Source organism: Microcebus murinus, chromosome 1 (assembly GCF_040939455.1).
Source record: "Microcebus murinus isolate Inina chromosome 1, M.murinus_Inina_mat1.0, whole genome shotgun sequence".
NCBI lineage: Eukaryota > Metazoa > Chordata > Mammalia > Primates > Cheirogaleidae > Microcebus > Microcebus murinus.
The window spans coordinates 118,027,606-118,044,911 of record NC_134104.1 but is presented as its reverse complement, the minus strand read 5'-3'; the positions used below and the strand labels follow the sequence as shown (position 1 = coordinate 118,044,911).

At 38.3% G+C, this 17,306-nt stretch overlaps 2 protein-coding genes across 4 annotated transcripts in view; one reads left to right on the top strand and one right to left on the bottom strand.

The window, feature by feature from the left end:
* The window catches only part of ESYT3 (extended synaptotagmin 3), a 44,424-nt gene extending 38,700 nt beyond the window's left edge, over positions 1-5,724 (top strand). Inside the window, exons 18-23 of the mRNA XM_012749119.3 lie at positions 395-891; positions 1,585-1,683; positions 2,224-2,355; positions 4,182-4,287; positions 5,232-5,281; positions 5,622-5,724. Of these exons, the coding sequence (XP_012604573.2) occupies positions 395-891; positions 1,585-1,683; positions 2,224-2,355; positions 4,182-4,287; positions 5,232-5,281; positions 5,622-5,658 (921 nt within the window). The 3' untranslated portion in view covers positions 5,659-5,724. The remainder of the gene's footprint in view (positions 1-394; positions 892-1,584; positions 1,684-2,223; positions 2,356-4,181; positions 4,288-5,231; positions 5,282-5,621) is intronic.
* The window catches only part of CEP70 (centrosomal protein 70), an 85,265-nt gene that overhangs the window by 3,648 nt on the left and 64,311 nt on the right, over positions 1-17,306 (bottom strand). Inside the window, exon 18 of one of the 3 annotated variants that reach the window (XM_012749126.3) lies at positions 14,083-16,441. The exons of the other annotated variants lie outside the window; for them this stretch is intronic. Coding sequence (XP_012604580.1) covers positions 16,380-16,441 — 62 coding nt within the window. The 3' untranslated portion in view covers positions 14,083-16,379. Of the gene's footprint in view, positions 1-14,082; positions 16,442-17,306 lie in introns of those variants that run through there. 3 annotated transcript variants of the gene reach the window in all.

Below are 17,306 nucleotides of genomic sequence, written 5' to 3'. Positions count from 1 at the left end.
CCCACCTAGAGTACAGGCTAAGACAAACACATCAATCTGCTGGTGGGTCTCTCAGTCTTACATTGACCCCAGAGCCTCTTTTCCCAACTCCTTGAATTCCAAGGCTGGTAAATGACCCTAGGAAAGCTTAACTTTTATTTTTCAGTTTTCTCTTTTTTAAAAGAATTATCCTTTCTTGTGAATTTGGCTATGCATTTAAAAGGATGTTTGTTTCATTTTATTTGGCATTTCTAACAAGGTTTTTCAGAATATTCAGACTACCATATTTATTGTTGGAAATGGAAGTCCCTAGGAAAGGTCTTGATAATTGACTGAGAGGGAAGGAGAAACACAATGGCTGAGGTTGTGTAAGTGGTGGGCCCAGCCCATAAACCACCTTGTCATCTACTTGCAGTTCCTGCGTGTGGAGGAACGAGAGCTGGGGAGCCCATACACAGGACCTGAAGCCCTAAAGAAAGGCCCTCTGTTCATCAAGAAGGTGGCCACCAACCAGGGTCCCAAAGCCCCACCCCAGGGAGAAGGTCCTGCAGATTTGCTATGTCCCTCAGAACCTGCTTCTGACACCAAGGAAGCATCCAAGAGTACCACAACCACCATCAGTGCTACCACTGCTGCCACCGAGCCCACACCCCAAGAGACAGGCCCAGAGCCCAAAGGCAAGGACAGTGCCAAAGGGCTCTGTGAGCCCATGGGGGAGAAGAAGAGTTCAGCCACCATCTTCCTGACTGTCCCAGGCCCCCACTCTCCAGGGCCCATCAAGTCACCCAGACCCATGAAATGCCCTGCCTCCCCATTCGTATGGCCGCCCAAGAGGCTGGCTCCCAGCATGTCCTCGCTCAACTCCCTGGCCTCTTCCTGCTTTGACCTGACAGATATCAGCCTCAACTTTGAGTATGCACTTCTCTGCTTAATATTTTCTAAAATCACCTGCATGAAAAATACTTCCCTGGATGGAAAAGTAGATATGGACTTTCATTTTTGTGCAAGTTCTAATTTTTCACAAAATTATCTTCATGAGAGGCAGCATGGTATGATAGAACAAAGGACGAGGGGGAGAGCGCCAAACAGTCTGGTTATGGCTCTAGTTATGTACTGGCTGTAAAATAGATGCTGGGCTTTGGTTAAGGTCTCTTCTAGCAGAAACATTTCATAAATTGTGAAGAGTTATACTGGGATGATATAGAAAGCTTAAAATACAGAATTATGTAATAAGTGGTGGTCATTTATGAGGGGGTTTACTGTGGGTTTAGCATGTTATCTAATTTAATTCAATCTTCACAATAACCCTACAAGTTAGAACTTAATATCATAAAAGTTGAACAAATTCACCCAAGGTCCCACAAGGAATCATGATATAAAGGCAGATCCCACTTCAGGGTTCACACTCATCTTACTGTGAAGTAGGATCATTATATGTGAATGCTGGATGGAACTGACTTCCAACTGAAAGGAACCTTACTGAGAATTATTTTATTTATCCACATGGCTCTATGTTCAAGTAGGACATGCTTCTCTGTCTTGGGGGTTGGGGAAGAGGGCCAACACTTGTAATGACAAGAGAGGTGACAAACTCTTTTTTTACAGAAGTGGGGATCTCAGGCAGCAGCGGCTGGGCGAGATTCAGCTCACGGTGCGCTATGTATGTCTGCGGCGCTGCCTCAGCGTGCTAATCAATGGCTGCAGGTAAATGGATTCTAGAGCCAGGACGGTCCTTTGGGAACATCAGCTGACCATAAATCAGAGTAGGGGTACTTGAAGCAATGACCAGGGCATGTAGCCCCACAGTAAATAAGTAGCATGTTGGGAAGAAATGAGATTTGAAGCCTGTACTCAGTGAGTGACAGAGTCTTCAAAGGGATACTTTGGTGGTCATTCTTCAGTGGTGACCAAGAGCCTTGCTCAGACACCACCACCACATAACCTGTCTGGCAGGCTGGTAGCCAGGACATTTTCTTAAGAGGAAATCTCCAACTTGCCTTAAATGGAGAGTACTTGCTCTACCCCAAACTTTATAAAAAAATGCATGTTTTCAAAACCATGCATCTGATATTTTGTCCTCTAAATTCTGCAGACTTTCACATTTTAGTCATCTAGACTACAAAGCATTTTTATCCTCAAGCCCATCTAAAGCTGAATGGCTAGTATAGCTTTCTCCCAATAAGTATTTTCAATATTTGAAAACCAGGGGCCTTTCTTCTTTCAATATCTCCGAAACCAAATCAGAAACCTAACACCATGTACCAGCAATGGAGCTGATCCCTATGTCCGCGTCTACCTGTTGCCAGAAAGGAGGTGGGCATGTCGTAAAAAGACTTCAGTGAAGCGCAAGACCCTGGAACCCCTGTTTGATGAGACGTAAGTGGACCATTGGCCTGCCTAGAGTGCCTCATTCATTCATGTATCTGTCAAGCACCTACCAGTATCTCTGACTTTGTGAAGCTTCTATTTTAAGTGGGAGAAAGGAGTGCCAGGGCAGTTTATCAAAGTGTCTACCCCCATTTACTGCCTGTAGAGGCTGGCTAAAGTGTTCCTAATTATGAAGTGTTCCTACTCTTTCTCTTTAAATGAAGTCTCTTTGGCAGTAAAAGGATTTGAATCTGTGTAGTCAAATATGTTTCTTTTTTGATCTGTTTTAATTCTAGCAGTTAAAAATAAACATTCCTTGAACCTCAGGACCTAAAATTTCCTCTAAAGCTCCAGACTTTTTAGCCTGTCTTCCCTCTTTCAACAAAACATAGATGACAGATGAAACAGCCTCTCCTCCATGTGGCTTTTCCACTCATTTCCTTGTGGACAAGGCTGGTAGACAGACTCTAATCACATTAATTACTTTTGATGGATCCTGTTGGCAAGTCTTATCCCAAATATTTTTATTCTTGATAATCCTCAAGGTACAGAAATCTGAATCTCTGCTTAAGGGTCCTAAGAGAAGACATTTCTAGCAGCATAGAGATTACTATACCTCATAGTTTTGGTTCCCTCTTATCCTAGTCAATAACTACTCATTTTGGGTCCTAAGAACTAGTGTTCCTTCAAGAACTACAGTTTGAGTTTAACAGTATCAAGAAAGGGTGTAGGAGGCTGGGCGAGGTGGCTCACACCTGTAATCCTAGCTCTCTGGGAGGCCAAGGTGGGAGAATCGCTCAAGGTCAGGAGTTTGAAACCACCCTGAGCAAGATTGAGACCCCGTTTCTGCTATAAATAGAAAAAAATTGATTGGCTAACTAAAAATATATATACAGAAATCAGCCGGGCATGGTGGCACATGCCTGTAGTCCCAGCTAGTTGGGAGGCTGGGGCAGGAGGATTGCTTCAGCCCAGGAATTTGAGGTTGCTGTGAGCTAGGCTGACACCATTGTGGCACTCCAGCCAGGGCAACAGAGTGAGACTCTGTCTCAAAAAGAAAAAAAAAAAAAAGAAAGAATGTGGGGAAGAGAGACTTTATTCATTCTACAATTGCTGAATACTTTGTTAGACACCATCCCATATTCTAGAACCACCCAAGTAAGAGATTTAACCCTCACAAAGGGCTCTGACACAATTATAAAAGGATGTCAAAACTGCTTATGTGGGAACACAGGAGGGAAAGGTTTAACATTTGAGACAAACCTGTTAGTAATTCTCCACATTTTAACAGCAAGATAAGCCTACATTATCTCGAAGACAGACTTGGGAACTCCCACCCTAAAAATAAAACTAGAAGGAAGGAATCCAGGGGCCTCTTGTGAGTATATTACAAAGATTTCTCTGCCTTACTCCATAGGAGGTGGCCACATTTTGCATGGAACTCCAGCAAACCTAACTGTTAATTGTCCTGGCCCTTAGGTGGTCAGAAAAAACTGAGAAAAGGAGTTGAAATGGTTCTCTGAGCAGGGTAAGGAAGGGGGGTTAAAAGAGTGGTAGCCAGGGTAAAATCAAGAAAGTAAGATGCAAACTCCAAGCCACAGTAGACTGAGGCACTCCTCAGAGAGCCAAACAGCCTCCTGACACTTCCAGGGTTTGTGAACAATACAGGACAGTTATTATCTGTAAAAATGATGTGTTGAGTGCTTATGAGCCAGCCCTGTTCTAGATACTCTTAGGAGTTTGTATCTTCCATTTTAGTAGGGAAATGAAACACTTTAGATTTTCAACAAAAATGATTGAAATATGTAAATCTCATTTCCTGACTTTTCTTAAAGATTTGAATTTTTTGTTCCCATGGAAGAAGTAAAGAAGAGGTCACTAGATGTTGCAGTGAAAAATAGTAGGCCACTTGGCTCACACAGAAGAAAGGAGTTAGGAAAAGTAAGTACAAGAGAGTCTCTTGGTATTCTGTCCTTCTTGGTATTTTGACTCGAGTTTACTATAGAACATGTCCTTACAGAAATTCTGATGGAATCATTCTAGAACTGCCTTTAGGGAAAAGTCAGCTTCATTGGAATTTTTTGTTTTGTTTTTCATACTCTTGAAATGGAAGAACATAGAAGTATAAATTAATATGGATGAATCCTATTTTAAAAAACCCAAGAACCTATCCAAATCTATAATTCCACAAGTATTTGAACATCCACTGTGGCACTAAGTATTGTTTTGATAAATACAGCATTGTGTGAAGCTTGGATCTCATTAGGTCAAGATTCAGTGATGGGGTTTTACCTAAAGTAGAAGTAGTGGAAATATAATCCCTAGGAATATGCCAAGGAGAGACCAAAAATATGGTATTTGTACAATGCTTGGTAGTTATAATTTAATAAGCACCTTATATGCATCTTTGTAAAGCCCCCTTCTGTGAAGTAGGTGGTATTATCCCCAATTTTACAGATGAGGCAAGTTTCTCTTTCTATAACATTCTTAAATAAACTTGAAAATAAAAATTAAATTACCTAATCCTAAAGTAAAACTACAAACAGCAAATCATGTTTTCCCAGGACACTGAGGTCAGGGTTTGCACTGTTCCTTTGGAGAGGCTCTATGGTGAAAGCCAAAGGAAAAAGAGCCCCTTGACCCAGGCATGGTGGCATGCCTGTAGTCCCTGCTACTTGAGGCTATAGTATGCCATGATCATGCCTGTAAACAACCACTACACTCTACCTTAGGCAACATAGGCTTCATCTCTAAAATTAAAATAAATAAAAGGTGCCCCTGCTCAAAGCTCTGAAAACTAAGGAAGTGCCTTATGATCAGTTTATGCCAATATGTTTCCTTAATGCAGTGTTTTGGAGGGAAACTAATTATTTGTGATTGTTTAGGTACTGATTGACTTATCAAAAGAAGATCTGATTATGGGCTTTTCACAATGGTAAGTGTGCGCTTTCATTTCATCACTGTTAAGCTGCTATTCAAGACATTATCTCAATTGTGCCCATATTCTCTCTCCAAAGTTTTCCTTTTTCATCACCATTTCATCTCCTTTGGTTATCAAGAAGGGAAACAGATTAACAGCTTTACTTTTAAGGCTTTACTGCCTGCAGATCTCACCTAAAAGACCTCTCTGTAAACTCTATATCCTTAACCCTCCCTGGCCAACTTAGAGATGGCTTTTGCTGGTCCTACAGAGGCCCAGACAGGCAGCTTGTCCTATTATCACCATAACACACTCTCATTACTAACATTAAGTCCAAACTCAAACTGTCTTATAGGTATGAGCTGACTCCAGATGGACGGCCCAGAAGCTGATGATGAGTAAACAGCATTATCACCTTTATGTTAAAATGTGTATATATGTATATTTTTAAATCAGAACAGTCATTGGATGAAAATATATACATACATTTTTGTGTGGAATTCAACTGCATGGCTGAATAGTATAAAGAAGAGATAGAGTTATTTAAAAGAACGAACTACTTTTTCTTGATTGGATTCAAATCTGGAAAGAAACGGTGTATTCGTGCCTTTAGTAAGTTATTAAAACCTCAGTGGTGTTTTTTTCACTTTTGGTAATTATATACCATCTGATTTATGACTTGCTACAAGTGTCCTGTCCCTGACAAAGGGGGTAGGAGAGGTCTGTTTCTGGAACAGGTACAAGTACCCCTGGGTAGTAACTAAGGGAGGTCGCTTCTTTTAGGGAAATAAAAAGTGACTCAACCCAAAACTGCCAAGAGCTAACACTGCCAAAGCCCTTCCGGCTGCCACCTGTGGGACTTGTATGCCTGGAGATTGTTCCTGTATTTGACTCGGAGTTATTAATAAAAGGTATTTTCCTAATGGCAACAATATCATAGTGATACACTTAAATACTTTGAGTTAAGGGCCAAAGTCTGGCATTACTTCCACAGGAAAATGCAAGCCAGGTGTATGTCTGAACTCTCATAGCAGAGCACTGGAGAATGCTGAAGAGTGTCACTGCCATGGAGGAAAAGGAGCTTTCTGTATTAGACATGTAAAGTGTATATTTAAACAAGTGCCTCTTTTGCATTTCAAACTTTATAGGACCAAATATACTACTTGTTACCTATGATGTTCTGGAACTGTTAAGGTCATTATCATTTTCTGTCTTACCTGCTCAAGCAACACTCCTTATTATCAGTTTCCTATCCTCACCACTGCCTTTACTGCTGCTTTTCTGAAGAATGGCAACATCCTAAAACAAAGTCTTAGTCATGTTACTCTTACTTACAAATTATCTGATTTCCTATTTTCTGTAAAATCAAAGCCCACTCCTTAATTTGCTTTTTAGACCTGACATAATCTGGTTTCCATTTTTCTGCTACTTTATTCATGTGCAGAATAGTCTAAATACTATGCCCTGCCTACTCACTTCTTAACCACTTTGGTACGGCACTCACCGGCCACGAAATCTTGCCCACAGCTGGCACTCAGAGTCTTCACGATAGTTTGTGCTGTGCATTGACGACGAATCCATTTTACTCTTGTGTGATGAGGAAAGCTTGTTTTACTTTACAGGCAGCTTTAGGAAAATAACTATAACAACTCCTACTAAGGACTTGTTAAAAGGTCACAGATTCGTAGTAACTTATTAGCTGAACATACGCACTGCAACTGCAGAGATAAAAGCTGTAAAAGCAAAAGCTTTTGGCTGTTGACTAAAGTTGATGCTCGGCTGTGTATGTTCATCTGTGACTATCGACTATAGTCGATGCTTGTACTGAAGTGGTTAAAGGCCAATTTCAAACCCATCTGCTCCATTAAGCCAATCCACAGTGAAATGGCCTTTCCCTACCACCTACAGCATTTACTGTCAACATTGTGCATTTTCCATTTTAATAGGTCCCAGCCTTATAACACTAAATTTTAAAAAATATTTATTAGGTGTCTACTAAGGTCACATACTAAACAACTACTTACATTGTGTTTGGTATTTAATGTTTCTGTTTACTTGAATTGTTTTTTACCCTTACCATCCAAGATTGTCCTAAGTACATGGAAAATACATAATAAAATTTTTGTTTGAGGTTTCTATTTTGAATGATAAATTTTCAAAATAAGGTAATTAATCCCTATTCTGTATCCCTCACAGTGACACTGTAATTACTTCCTAAATAGATAAATGACTTGAAAAGGGTAATACACCAGAAAGTATAAGGTAATATATCATATATTACACCCTCACAAGGTGGCAGACAAGTGAAAACCTACCCTTCCCTCCTTCCAAACACACAGTGAACAACATTTTTTAAAAAATATGGCCAATTAAAAACAACACAGGTCAAGTATTCCAGTGATGGTCCAAAGAGGAAAATACAGAGTATAGGAGATGAAGGTGAGTTAAAATGTTGAAGGAAAGGCCGGGCGCTGTGGCTCACGCCTGTAATCCTAGCTCTTGGGAGGCCGAGGCGGGCGGATTGCTCAAGGTCAGGAGTTCAAAACCAGCCTGAGCAAGAGCGAGACCCCGTCTCTACTATAAATAGAAAGAAATTAATTGGCCAACTGATATATATATAAAAAATTAGCCGGGCATGGTGGCGCATGCCTGTAGTCCCAGCTACTCGGGAGGCTGAGGCAGAAGGATCACTCAAGCCCAGGAGTTTGAGGTTGCTGTGAGCTAGGCTGACGCCACGGCACTCACTCTAGCCTGGGACAACAAAGTGAGACTCTGTCTCAAAAAAAAAAAAAAAAAAAAAAAAAAAATGTTGAAGGAAAATGAGAATTTTAGCATACACTAGATAAGAGGCAAGGCACCTAAAAAGTTTTATCTTGCCAGAAAACAGGCCAGGCATGGTGGCTCACGCTTGTAATCTCAGCACTTTTGGAGGATCACTTGAGGCTAGGAGTTTGAGATCAGCCTGGGCAACAGGGTGAGACTCCTAGGAACCCTGGAATCCCTCACTATCTACCTAACAACTTTCAATTAAATAAGTCAGTTGCAGAGAGAGCAGAGAAATAAGATGAAAATAGCAAAGCCTACAAGAAATGTGATCATGTGAAGAGGCCTAACATGTAATTATAGGCATCCCTGAGGGTGAAGAAGAAAATACAAAAAGGTTGGATAAACTATTTGAGACTGGCCAAAATAAACACCAAGGAGGCCCTCCTATGAGCTGTAAGGCAAAAGAAGCAGGTAACCTAAAAAGAAAAACCCATAAGACTAACTGCAGACTTCTCCACTGAGACCTTACAAGACAGAAGAGCCTGAGGCCCCATTCTCACTCTTCTCAAACAGAATAATGCCCATCCTAGAATCTGGTACCCTGCAAAACTAAATCTGATGACTGTATATGGTGATATCTTCCTATTTGCAATGCAGGAGTCCTTCAAGCTTCTTGTACCTGGATATCCAGATTTTTAGCAAGGCCATCTAATCTTTGACAAAGCGGACAAACTTGCACTAGGGAAAAGAATCCTTATTCAATAAATGGTGCTGGGAAAACTGGATAGCCACATGTAAAAGACTAAAACAGGATCCATACCTTTCATTTCTCACAAAAATCAACTCATAGTGGGTAACAGACTTAAACCTAAAGTATGAAACTATAAGAATTGTAGAAGAAAATGTTGGAAAAACTCTTACATCATTAGACATTGGCCTAGGCAAAGAACTAATGAAGAAGAACCCATTATGAAGAAGATCCCAAAGGCAATCACAGCAACAACAAATGTAAATGGGACCATATCAAATTAAAAAGCTTCTGCAAAGCCAGAGAAACTATCACGAGAGCAAACAGACAACCTACAGAATGGGAGAAAATATTCGCATGCTACACATCTGAAAAAGGGCTGGATAACTAGAATCTATATAGAATTCAAGAAAATCAGCAAGAAAAAAATCAAACAACCGTATCAAAAAGTGGGCAAAGGACATGAACAGAAACTTTTCAAAGGAAGACAGAAGAATGGCCAACAAACATATGAAAAAATGCTCAATATCTCTAATCATCAGGGAAATGCAAATCAAAACCACAATGAAATATCACTTATCCCCAGTGAGAATGGCCTTTATCAAAAAATCCCCAAACAATAAATGTTGGCGTGGATGTTGAAATTGGACCACTCATACACTGCTGGTGGGACTGCAAACTAGTACAGCCTCTATGGAAAGTAATATGGAGATACCTCAAAGAGTTACAGTAGAATTGCCATTTGATCCAGCAAACTCATTACTGGCATCTACCCAAAGGAAAAAAAGACACTCTATTAAAGACATCTGCACAAGGATGTTTATAGTAGCACAATTCACAATTGCAAAGATGTGGAAATGACCCAAGTGCACATCAGTACATGAGTGGATTAATAAAATGTGGTATATGTGTACCATGGAGTTCTACTCAGCCACAAAAAGCAATGGTGATCTAGCACCTCTTATATTATCCTGGATGGAGCTGGAGCCCATTCTACTAAGTATCCCAAGAATGGAAAAACAAGCACAACATGTACTCACCATCAAATTGGTATTAACTGATCAACATTTATACTAGTAACATTCACTGGGTGTTGGGCAGGGAGGAGGGGATGGGTATATTCACACCTAATGGGTATGCTGTGCACTGTCTGGGGGATGGACATGCTTGAAGCTCTGACTCGGGTGGGGCAAAGGCAATATATATAACCTGAATATTTGTACACCCGTAATATGCTTAAATAAAAAATAAAAGAAAAATCAACACCCCCTCCCCAAATAGAGGGGTAAAGCATAAAATAACACAATAAATAGAAAATACAAAAGAGGATGGTTAAAAGACATCTAAATGTATTTGTAATCACAACAAACACTACAAAAATCTAGAATATCAAGTCACAAAAGTAAAAAGCACAGCTACATGTGCTGTTTACACAGGTTCACTTCAACATAGAAATGCTAAAAATAAAAAGATGAAAAAGATACACCCACAAATACTTTAGGTTTCTGTTTCTATTAATGATAGCAGACATATGAAGAGAAGGTTGCTTCCTATCACCATTTCTACTCAAACTGTATTGTGGCCCAGGTGGTAAAGCAAAAAACAGGTATATCTAACCAAAACAATTGTTATGTGCAAATGATATGATCATAAGCACAAAATCCAAAATAATCTAAATTGCTAGAATTAACCAGAAAGTTTTTAGCTGAATAAAAAAATGTAAAAAAAATTCAATTGTAGTTCTGTTCTTTCAACAGTTAGAAAATGAAATTTGAAAAAGATGTTATAAATGCATGAAACATCAAATACTATCAACCCATTCAAAAACCGCATACAAAAATTATAAAACTTTAAAAATAAATGTTAGGGTAAATCTAAAACAAATGGAAAGCTATGCCATGTTCAAGGTTGGAAGACCCAACAGATGCCAGTTTTCCCCAAATTGATCTATGTGTTTAATGAAAGCCCACAAAAATCTTCATAGGTTGTGTGTATAACTTGATTCAATATACATGGAAATACAAAGAATGAGAAGCCTTCAGCTGGATAACAAGGTTTATTTTAAAGCTATAACAACTAAGGCAGGGTGGTACTAGTGCAGGGAGAGACAACTCAGCCAAAAAAACCAGAAAAGAGTCTATTAGACCCATTCCCATATATTAAATAGAATATTTAATTTATAGCACTGTGAATGAAGGGAAGGGATAGATTTTCAATAAATGGTGCTGGGACAATTGGCTATCCATGTGAGAAAATATGAAATGGTCCTTTACTCATACCATATTAAAAAATAATCCACTCCAGGTGTATTAGACTAAACATAAATGACAAAACTTATATAGCTTTAAGATAATATAGAGAATAACTTTGCAACTTGTGACTAAGGCAAGATTTCACAAAGAACTATAAAGGAAAAGAGCATACATCTCTACATGAAAATTGGGTTCTCTGTTCAAAATAATAAACTCTAGCCAGATGTAGTAGTATGTACTTGCAGTCCAAGCTACTTGAGAGTCTAAGGTGGGAGGATCACTTGAACCCCCAGGAGTTTGAGGTCAACCTGGGCAATATATAGCAAGACCCCATCTCAAAAAACAAAATGCCACAAACTATAGGAAAATGCAAAGATAGGCCACAGAATGGAAGTAGATACTGGAAACACATATAACTGTCAAATGACTCATGTCTAGAATATATGAGTAATTTTTACAAATGATTAAGAAAAAGATAATAGAAAAATGGACAAAAGACATAAGCACTTCAAAAAGGAAAAACAAATGTCCAATAAAGGAAAAGATGTTTAACTTTATTAGTAATCAGGGAAATAAATATTAAAACCAAAGTAATAGCTCTCTACACTGCACTGGCAAAAAGGATGTGTAAAAGTGGGAACTTTCATATATTGCTGTGGGAGTGAGTATAAATTGGTAAAACCACTTTGGAAAATAGTTTGGCATTAGCCAGGTGTGGTGGATCACACCTGTAATCCTAGCACTCTGGGAGGCTGAGGCGGGAAGATCCTTTGAGCTCAGAGTTTGAGACCAGCATGAGCAAGAGGAAGACCCTGTCTCTACTAAAACTAAAAAGAAATTATCTGGACAACTAAAAAAATATATATAAAAAATTAGCCGGGCATAGTGGCACATGCCTGTAGTCCCAGCTACTTGGGAGGCTGAGGCAGTAGGATTGCTTGAGCCAAGGAGTTTGAGGTTGCTGTGAGCTAGGCTGATGCCATGGCACTCCAGCCCTGGCAACAGAGCGAGACTCTGTCTCAAAAAAAAAAAAAAAAAAAGAGAAAGAAAATAGTTTGGCATTTTTTCCTAAAGTTGAAGATACACATTCTCTATCAAAGTCACCACACTGTACAACTCCAGAGGCTTCACTCACATTGTTATCTACAGAAATGTTTTTTGCCTCAAGTTGTATAGTACACAGCCTGTGTGGCTATACACAGAAGTATTTCCCCTATGAATCAACAATTTTAGTTCTGGATATATACTCAAGAAAAATTGCACACACTGTATGAGGATGCATGCTGTTTCATAGCAGCGCTGTTCACAATAAAAATGAAAACCCAAACAACCCCTAGTAGAACAGACAAATGAATTACGAAATATTCATAGATGGAATACTATTAATATATAGCAATGAAAATAAATGATCTGGAACTAACATACAACAACATGGATGTATAGTACAAACATAATATTGAACAAAAAAATATTGTAAAAAATATATACAATATGATTTCATTTTTATAAAAACAGGCAAAACTAGGCCAGATGCAGTGGCTCACACCTGTAATCCCAGCACTTTGGGATTACAGGTGGGAGCATCACTTGAGGCCAGGAATTTGAGACCAGTTTGGGCAACATAGTGAGACCACATCTCTAAAAAAAATAAAAATAAAACTAACCAGGTGTGGTGGTGCGTGCCTGTAGTGTCAGCTACTCAGGAGGCTGAGGCAGGAGGATCGCTTGAAGCCCAGGAGTTTGAGGCTGCAATGAGCCATGTATGATCACACCACTGCACTCCAGCCTGAGTGACACAGTGAGACCATGTCTCTAAAAAAAGAAAGATTTAAACAACACAATAGCATAATGTATTTATAAGAGAAATTAGACTTTTTAAAGAGCATTATGGAAAATGTATAAAAATTCATTACATCTAAAGTCAAAGAAAGTCTCAATAAATTTCAAAGACTCAGTACCAAAGAGACAAGGTTGTTTGACTACAACACAATAAAATTAGGGGAAAAAATAATATTAATAAAATGACAATCCAAGCCCTAAATATTTTCAGACTTAAAAAATCACACTTCTAAACTTCCCCTTTTAGCCCGGATGGAGTAACAGAAACCAAACTTACCCTACTGCCGATAACAACCAAAGCCAAAATCAAAACAAAAAACACAATACATGAAACAAGAAGTTTCAAGACATTGGATTATCAAGTGTATGTTCATAGAAAGATCTGACATTAATGTTCATAAGTTTTATATATAGTCAAAAATTGGAAATAGGCCAGGCGCGGTGGCTCACACCTGTAATCCCAGCACTCTGGGAGGCTGAGGCGGGTCGACTGCTCGAGGTCAGGAGTTCAAAACCAGCCTGAGCAAGGGCGAGACCCCCATCTCTCCTATAAATAGAAATTAATTGGCCAATTAATATATATAGAAAAAATTAGCTGGGCATGATAGCACATGCCTGTAGTCCCAGTTATTCGGGAGTCTGAGGATTGCTTGAGCCCAGGAGTTTAAGGTTGCTGTGAGCTAGGCTGACGCCATGGCACTCACTCTTGCCTGGCCAACAAAGCAAGGCTCTGTCTCAAAAAAAAAAAAAAAAAAATTGGAAATAACCCAAATTTCCATCAACAGGTAAATGGATAAATTAGGGGTACATTTATAAAATAGAATACTACACAGTAATAAAAAGGAATGAACTCAATACATGCGACATGCAAAAATTTCAAAATAATTATGCTGAAAGATGCAAGACAAAAAAGAGAACATATTACATGATTCTATTTACATAAAATTCTGTAAAATCCCAACTAAACTATAATGAGAGAAAGCAGGTCAACTGTTGCCCAGGGATGGGAGAAGATGGGGAAGGACCAGAGGCAAAGAAAAAACTTTTGGAGTGATGGGTATATATGTCTATTATTTAGATTATGGTGATGGTTTTATAGGTGTTTATGTATATCAGAACTTACCAAATTACATGCCATAAATATGTAGTTTATTATGTCAAGAATATATTAATAAATTTTTTTAAATCAGCCTAATATTTTAAATTATTTAAATATTGCTAAATAAAATAAATAAATAAATATTGCTAAATAATAATTGCAGTACTTTTCTTATATTTTAAATAATTTAAATTGGATAAAAGTAGATAAGGTAGGGAGGACATAAAGCTATTCATATTAGTGGCACTATCCTCAGTGGCCCTTGAGGCACTTCCAAAAAACCAGTAAGGCCTCTAGAGAAGAGTTTGAAAACTTCTATGTTAAGATAAGAGTCAACACAGGCTCTTAAACTAGCTGACAAATTTAGATTAAAATAATTTTTTAATTACATTTCTTCCTTTTAAATTTTGTTAGACTTCCAAACTGTGTCACAGCAATTTCTTGGAATAATTTAATCAATTCAGAGTATTTACATTATAGAATATCCAAGTACTTTTTCTACCCAATCCTGAAGTCATGGTTCTTCCACAAATTGTACGATAGTGTTTAAAAACACAATCACAGGCCAGTGGAGGCAGATGGAACGTAGTTTCTGCTAAAAAATAATCTGTTAAAATCTTTTTTATAGTATGAGGGAAAAAAGGCCTCTATCTTGCTCTTAAAACCAATTTAAAGCACTTTTTAAAATGCAGAAAGGAGGAAAAACAAAACAAACAATACTGATTAGTAAAGAAGTTAGCACAAATTGAATATAAGAAAAGGAAAGAGGCAGCCAAAGGTGAATTTTAATACACTAAGAGTTTACTCCATAAATTCCTTATTGTAAAATTTCAAGAAGCAAGCCATAAATCTGTCTTTGGTTATTCCAACAGCTAAGGAAAAGAGGGAAAATTGTCAGGTTTGTCGTTCACAATGCACATAAGAGTTATTCAGAACACTACTCCCAGGTAGAACCCTCCCGAGAGAGATGTGTTATGGGTGTCATGAAAATACAAGTTGGAAAATGCACATTGATTAGCAGACTTATCTATGTCCTGTATGGGCACTCTTGAACCTGTTCTCTTGTCAGGAGGGGGAGTCGTGGGAGTGCACATCAAAGAGCTCTATGTGCATCACCTATACTGGGGTGGTTTGGAGAGTAATGACTTATTTGATGTTATGGGGGAACTCAATCTCAAAGAAATGGTTGTGAGGGACTGTATCAAATCCATGTTGTTATTATAAAAATATAAACCCCAAATGGTTCTTCAATAACTAATATTTCTCACAAATATTGTGCCTGGTACATAATAGTCATGTAACTTTTTTCAATGAATAAACAAGTGCTCTGGAAAAAAAAATTGGTTGACAAAACAAAGAATTTTAAGTCTAGAAGGAACCTACTATCTTATGTCTGATCCCTACTAAGCCTAAGATCACAACATCAAAGATCTGGATGCTTGTCTATTGCCATTTACTCTCTATTCCACCAAACTGCTTCCTGGAAATGCTTTACAATATTCTATATGCCAACTAACAAGAATGACTGAGAAGTCTTCAAGGTGGCTTTTACTCATGGATATGAGGAAGAACACTGGTCCCTTAAGAAAAATCTGATTGAATATTGAGAATAGAGAACAAGTAGAAGGCAGCAAGTAAAGATTCTTATGTAAAATGCAGCAAGGATGAACCCATCGCCCAAGGAAGGTTCAGCCTAGGAAGAGAATATGACTCATTATTTGTAATTAGTACAAATAAGTCACTGACGACACTTTAGTTTGAAAATTCTTTACAAAATTTTATTTAAGATTTCATGTCCTTATAAAAAAGTGCATTACATCAAGATTGCAAAAAAGACACTTTTTTTATGAGGGACTATTCATCTACTCATCTATTTTACCCCATGATTCATCTCCTACCCTAACATAAATGATAAAACATTTTTCTTTCTTCCTTTTCTTCCTCCTGCTTCAAAAGGGCAATTGCCATGAGGGATATCTAAATAGAATGTGCCAATTAATCCTTGCTAGGAGAGCAGTAGCTTCCTAGTGCCTGGACTTAGCCATTGGCATGCCTTTTGCCCTGAACCAAAGGTCACTAAACCCTAAACTTACTTGCAATCTCTCTCCCTGAGTTCCTCTTTTACTCACAAATTTTACTTTAAAACAACCTTAAATTTTAAGCACTCAAGAATTGCTTAAGAAATGATTAAGGGACCTAAAATTAATTTACTACTTTAACTTAGCAACTATTTTCTCTATAGGAATCTCAAAGTTAGTAAAAATTATATAGATGGAGAATGACCCAATACTAAGAAGAGGATGAATTCTGAGAGCAAATACATTTCATTGCCCTTGTCTCAAAATAAGATCCTACAAAATACAAAATGTTAAGAATACAATTTACACAGTAAAAATGATTTGTATGTTTTCAGTATGAAAGTACTTTTAATTTCTTTACTGCAGGTACAATAGCATCCAAGTCATCAATTTCTGTAACAGAAAAACAAGAATAAAAAAAGAGTAACTTTTTCTAGTGATAAGCTCAGTTGAAATGAGAACCTCAATGCAAAGGCAAACCTCAAACATAAAGGCAACAATACTGGTGCTCTTATGCACATGAAGTGTTTGTCCAATAGTGGTGACAGATTATCACTGATTCGGATACAGATGATTCATAGGACATCTCTTTATAAAAGCTACCACATGCCTACAAGGAGCTTCTGACTCTGGTATTACCTCATTAGCAGTGTACTCTTATTAATAGATCCAACTGGCTACATTTATATGTCAGTGCTCTTTACATCTGTACAACTACATGTGTGTGCCCACATGGTGAAATTCCAGGTAGACACGTCTCTTCTCTGGGTATCCATCTGAGGACTTAGTAATTACTTCTTATAGAACATAGTCTTGTCTCTTGGGAAGATTTCCCATTAGTGGGATCACACTTAAGGTCTACCTTTTAGGATGAGAGGTATCTGCCTCATAAAAGGTGAGAGGCTCCTCAGGGTACAAACATTAAGTGCAATGTAGTATACAGCTTAGCCTGGTCCAGCTTACCAGATAAACCACGTAAAGTTATTCTCTGACAGGTTCTTTCTGAATTTGATTTTATTTTCTAAGACTATCTTATTCCAACCAGCCTTAGTCAGAATTCACTCTCTAAAGCTCTTGGCCACTGATGAAGGGCTGGGGTCTGAAGTAGAGCAGACCCCAGCCCTACTTAAGGTGAGCCCCAATGGCAGGTGTTCTAGATGCCCACTACTTTTTTCTAGATTATTCTGCCAGGGCATTATTCATAAACTCATTTCCTTTACATAAAACATGCTTCCTTAGATTCTAACTCTCTCCATTC